Source organism: Amyelois transitella, chromosome 4, assembly GCF_032362555.1.
Source record: "Amyelois transitella isolate CPQ chromosome 4, ilAmyTran1.1, whole genome shotgun sequence".
In the NCBI taxonomy this organism is placed as follows: Eukaryota; Metazoa; Arthropoda; class Insecta; order Lepidoptera; family Pyralidae; genus Amyelois; species Amyelois transitella.
This window is the reverse complement of record NC_083507.1, coordinates 11,962,972-11,968,740: the sequence shown is the minus strand read 5'-3', so window position 1 is coordinate 11,968,740 and position 5,769 is coordinate 11,962,972. Positions and strand designations below refer to the sequence as shown.

The window sequence follows — 5,769 nt, the reverse complement described above, 5'->3', positions numbered from 1 at the left end:
CTTTGCAAGTCTGTTGGCTCTGTCTACTCCGCAAGAGATATAGACGTGATTATATATATGGATATTGTTTTAATAAGTCTATCTCTATTACTTTTCTGTGCCATAAATATTTCTTGCAGATGTACACTTTAAACATGATTTACATGCTAAAGGCGCAAACTCTCAGAGAGGTAACAGAGTACGAAACATAGCTCGTTCTGTCATCCCTAAAACACATTACGGTTGCTAGTCTCCTGTCGGCATAGGCGTTGGATTAAGGCAGGAGAGATTGTGTATTTAGCCACAAAATAATATGCCGCTGTATGGTCCCCGGGAACAATAGAAGAAAGAATAGGATCACTCTATTTCTTTCCCATAGATGTTGTAAAATGCGACTAAGGGATAAGCTTATAAACTTGGTATTCTTCTTTTAGGCGATGGACTAGAAACCTGTCACTATTTGAATCTCAATTCTATTACTTGAATTTGAATGATTGAGACAAACAGCTGAACGCGGCCTTTCAGTCTTTGCGAGTCTGTTGGCTCTGTCTACCCTGCAAGAGATATAGACGTGATTATATATATGTATATTGTTTTAATAAGTCTATCTCTATTACTTTTCTGTGCAATAAATATTTCTTGCAGAAGTACACTTTAAACATGATTTACATACTAAAGGCGCAGACTCTCAGACAGGTAACAGACTACGAAACATAGCTCGTTCTGTCATCCCTAAAATACATTACGGTTGCTAGTCTCCTGTCGGCATAGGCGTTGGATTAAGGCAGGAGAGATTGTGTATTTAGCCATAAAATAATATGCCACCGTGTGGCATATATATACGTACATATTGACGTAAAGATAGAATTAAGATTCAAATAGTGACAGGATGCTAGCCCATCGCCTAAAAGAAGAATTCCAAGTTTACAAGCTTATCCCTTAGTCGCATTTTACGACATCTATAGAAGGAATTAGAAAAATCCTATTATTTTTTCTATTGGTGCCGGGGACCACACGGCAGCCGAGTGACGCCAAGGGAAATAGCTAGTAACGCTATAAAAACTGATACCTGACGTGGAAATACCAGATTGTGTAATGTTTATTTAATAGTGACGTAAATTTCGTCATGATTCGTTAGATAGAACTATTATCTTAGGACAATGTGAGTCATTTCTGTCCATAGCGTCCGTGGATATCTCGTATACAAATGATAAATGTATAAGGCACCATTTCATTGCACACGACTTATTCTTCTTGAAAGAAATTAAGGTTAGGAATCTGGGATTTGTCTCAAAGTGAAGAATGAGATAACTGAATAAATAAGTTTAATAAAACGCCTACGAGCTCGTCTTTTTCCCTGATGGGGTGGACAGATCTCTTATACAAAAGGCTCAAATGAACATATTAAATGGTGTAATTAAAGAAGTATTGTGTTACGCAGTTCGTGTATGTTAAAAAGAATAGGGCCACTCCGTCTATTTTACGTGGATGTCGTAAAAGGCGACTAAGGGATAGGCTTATAAACTTGGGATTTTCCTTTATGGCGATGGGCTATAAACCTGTCACTTTTAGAATCTTAACTCTATTATTATGCCAAACAACCTAACGGGGCTTATCAAGTCTGTCAAGACTGTTGGCTCTGTCTACCCCGCAAGTGTGAAGTCGTAATTATATGTATAAATAAAGTATGATTTGACGTCAACCAATGTTGTTAAATCATACGTTTTGACAATTATTAAGCGATATATAGTATCCTATAGTAATGAATAAAAATTTTGAATTATGTAGTCTGTTAAAATAAACAACAATGAGATTGCGCTCTTTCATTCAGAGTGTTGAAATGATAAAAAATATTTTTCTTATCATATTTATCTCAATACGTAGATACTTGTTTGAACAAAATAAATAAGACCTCTTGCATTTCATAACATAAAATGTTAATGTCAAAAAAAGTTTTGTTTCATTTTAACTAAGTCGATTTTTGTATTAAAAACTTAGTGTTAAAAACTTCACAAAATGATAACACAGACACAAGATATTAAGTCAACACTATTAAGAAAAAGAAAGATGTTTACTGGCCAAAAGAATCAAAGGTGAGCCTTATTTATTATTTAGCATTCTGCATCGTTCTGCAAAATATGTTATCAGTTATATTATGATCAATTAAGCATTCAAATAAGTAACAGATAGAAAAAATATGTACTGATCAATATCGTTGAACAAACCCTAAAGCATAAATTCGAGACTTGTGTTATGGGACATTAACTCAAAGGTAACAAATACTTAATCCTGATAATTATCTAAGATCCGTAGTATTCAGAAAATGTTCTTTTCATTAGTTATATAGGCTTCATTATTCTTAACCGCTTGCATTTCCTTATCATTTGGTGTGATTGATGTAGTTTTATCTGCATTTCTACGCAACAGCAACGTTATCTGATTTTGTAAAATTGAAATAATTGGAGTAGTAAAAATTATCTACTAGCAAATGTTTTGTGAATGCTCGTTCCTTAGTCATTGCACCGAAACCCTCGATCATTATCTCTTTATTCATACAAACAATATATATGACGAAGTTATATCCAATCGGCGGCAATTTTGGCGAATTTGTTCAGAGTGACAGTCGTTTGTTTGTTTAGGTCAAACGAACATATTATATTATGTGTATATTGTTTTTAATTGTATCTAATATTACATGAGATGCATTTAAAATTATCCTGAAGTCACACAGAATCAGCATTTAGTTACATCTTTTGAATAAGAGTTTGTGCAATAAATTAAAGAAACTAGTATTACAAGTTAAAATGGCTGATGATGTATTAGTGGATACAAATGATAATGGTGAAGTAGATGAAGAAACTGTTAATGATTCCAGTGCTCTCATACCTACTGTTGTTCAGTCGGATAACAACAAATTGAAGATCATCAATGGTGTTCTGAATCTATTAGCGCATCTAATGATTGGAGCGACCGTGGGAACTGCAATCACTTTTTGTCTAAGAGAAGGTGAAATGAATACAACGAAGATTCATATTATTCTTTGTGTGCTTGGGGTAAGTTGAATATATAAATTTAATTTTTTAACAAATATAAATATTGTTCTTTTAATACGAATGTTTTGTTAATAAGATTTCTTTAAATCTAATTAAACTAAAATAATAAATAGTTCGCCTGCGCAAACCCATCTCATCATTCTCCATTCCCATCCGAATTTCGGGAAATGATCCTTTATTACTTAGTGTTATATTTAGATAATTAATGTACTTTAAGGGTTGGTTGATCTCATTAATTTAATTATTGATTCAAAAATATTATGACCGGTAACGAATAAGTATGTATGCTCAATAAAACTTTTTCTTTGCACAGTTCTCTCTATCTCATCAATTTATCTTATTTTCAGTATCAACTACTTATAGCGGAATCAATCTTAAGTCTATCACCTGACAACAGTTGGTCATCTTCGCTTAAATTTACTCAAAAACGTCAAGCTCATTGGATTCTCCAGATTGTAGGGTCAGGTTTTGCGATAACTGGCAGCTTCATCAAAATTCTTAACCAATCTAGTCACTGGAAGACTCTTCATGCAAAGTTTGGTAAGTTTTAATATATTTTCTTTTATATATTTCTAGGATAGAATAGATTTATTTTCAAAAGTGGAAGCAAGGTATCTCTTATTGACGTCACTTCACTTAAATATAATTATAACTACTACCGCTTCCAAAGCGCATGTGTAGAAAAAGCGGCGGAACAAACTACACTGCAGCATTTTCCCCGGATGTCAATTTACAAATATAGATCTCTTAAATCTGAATTTAAGAGATCTAATAAATTTAAACCGAATGCACGTACGTTGCCTGCATTAAAAAACATAAATGAATAAATCTAATTCAAATATAATTTATTTTATATTTTGCGTTTGAAAGTAGGCTAAATAAATACTGCTCTTAATTTGTCGTTATTAAAAACCCATTTGTTGAAGCTCTGATGCAAATATATTTTCAAATATGGGTTGATCTATATACTTAAAATGCAAAATAATCCGTACTATTTCATCCATTACAAACATCTATACCATGTGGTTCCCGGAATCAATTTAAAAAAGAATAGGACCACTCCATCTCTTTCTCATGGATTTCGTAAGAGGCGACTGAGGGATAAGCGCATAAACTTGGGATTGGAAACAATTCTATTTATAATTTCTTTTCACTTCACAGCTCTCGTGGCCTTAGTGTTCACCATCGCTTCCTTAGTCAACGGCGTCACCTCCCTCTTCGCCAATGAACTCCGCCGCATCATCCCAGGCTCTCTCTCCAAAATCACTCACATCATCTTCGGTACCATCGCCTTTGGAGCCGCTTCCATCAGCCTATGCTATGGGTTCAATAAGGGGTCCTTCAGAAAGTGGACAACTCCAGAAGTAGCCGCTACAGTTATTGTACTAACTGCTTCATTGACTTTAATTATTATAGTTAATCCACTTATAACTTTTAGTAATAAAACTGTTAGATCATTAAGGCGTAGAAGATTTATGTAGGCTTTTCTTTCAATTGCTATTGGTTTAATTAGGTTTGCTGGAAGAGATCCCACTTAGGGATAAGCCCGCCTTTGTACTGTACTACTGTTTTACATTTGTAATGTACTAGTCTATTGAACAATAAAGCATTTACTTATTAACTTTTAAAAATTTCATTTATATATTTGTGATCACTGTCTTTAACATTTGTTATGGCTTCGACATTGTTATACATGTTCTTCTACAATAGAATTTTTTTCTACTACCAGAAGTAGCTCCATATTTTTTTAATAACTGCTTTTTTTACTTCTATTATCAGAGTCATCTCACTTAGACTGTTTATTTATAAGACTGTTAGAGCGTTAAGTATTCAAATATATTTTTTTATTTTCTTTTTTTTTGTGAACAGCCTTTACCTTGGCTTCAAAATTCAACTTTAGATTGTAGACCACTCCAAAAATAGCTGCTTCAATTTTTGTATTAATTGTTTAATTGATGTTTATTTTATAGTCAATCCACTTATAATGTTTAAGAAAAAAACTGTTAGAACATTTTGACGGAGATGATTAATGTAGGTTTTTGTATAAAGTACTGGTTGTATAATTAATTACACTTTATTTGTGTCTTTGCAATGTTTCTTGTGGTGGCTTATTAATTTTCAAATAGTTCTCTTATGATATAAATGATTTACATTTAACCTTTAGAATTTGGGTAAATAATTTTTGTTTATTAAATCGAAGATATGAATCTGAACTAAGATTTCAAGTTTGTGATGGACAAGAGTACAAATCATATGTTTTACATTTATCTCATCTTCATTTAATTGTATACTTTTGGAGCTATCAAATAAAGTAGATATTTAATTGTATAGATAATAAATTACAAACTATTGCTATTATCAACAATACAAATGTGTATTAGGTATTCTGATGATATGGTTTTTGATAAAAAATACGTGATAGATTTCACATAATATTGTGAAGATAATTATCATATTATTTGTTTGTTTATGTTAATTTAATTAAGTAGTTTAATTCTTAGTTTTCCTTTATGTTATGTAGGTAACTGATGCTTTAATTTATTATAATAATTAAATTTAAAAATGTATTATGATAATATATAAAAATTGTTATAATTTTTGTGTATGTGGTTTTCGACACTTTCGAATAGAACCATGGATGTCGTCAAAGGCGTCTTAGGCATCTCCTTGTTGCCGTTTACTTGGGATTCTTCTTTTATGCGATGGGCTAGCAACCTGTCAATATTTGAATCTCAAT

General features: G+C 32.2%; 1 protein-coding gene across 1 annotated transcript; it reads left to right on the top strand.

Annotated features, from left to right (window-relative positions):
• Positions 1-2,561: 2,561 nt before the first annotated feature.
• LOC106140231 (uncharacterized) lies at positions 2,562-4,654 on the top strand. Its single transcript, XM_013341793.2, has 3 exons — positions 2,562-3,032; positions 3,380-3,572; positions 4,194-4,654. The coding sequence occupies exons 1-3, from the start codon at positions 2,784-2,786 to the stop codon at positions 4,511-4,513; spliced, it is 762 nt and encodes a 253-aa protein (XP_013197247.1). The 5' UTR covers positions 2,562-2,783; the 3' UTR covers positions 4,514-4,654.
• Positions 4,655-5,769: the final 1,115 nt, after the last annotated feature.

Bases quoted from the DNA above. Each gene is read 5' to 3' on its own strand.
- LOC106140231 (XM_013341793.2), top strand. From the start codon at position 2,784: ATGGCTGATGATGTATTAGTGGATACAAATGATAATGGTGAAGTAGAT. The intron at 3,033-3,379 runs GTAAGTTGAATA...TCTTATTTTCAG, and splicing joins TTATTCTTTGTGTGCTTGGG to TATCAACTACTTATAGCGGA. The intron at 3,573-4,193 runs GTAAGTTTTAAT...TTCACTTCACAG, and splicing joins GACTCTTCATGCAAAGTTTG to CTCTCGTGGCCTTAGTGTTC.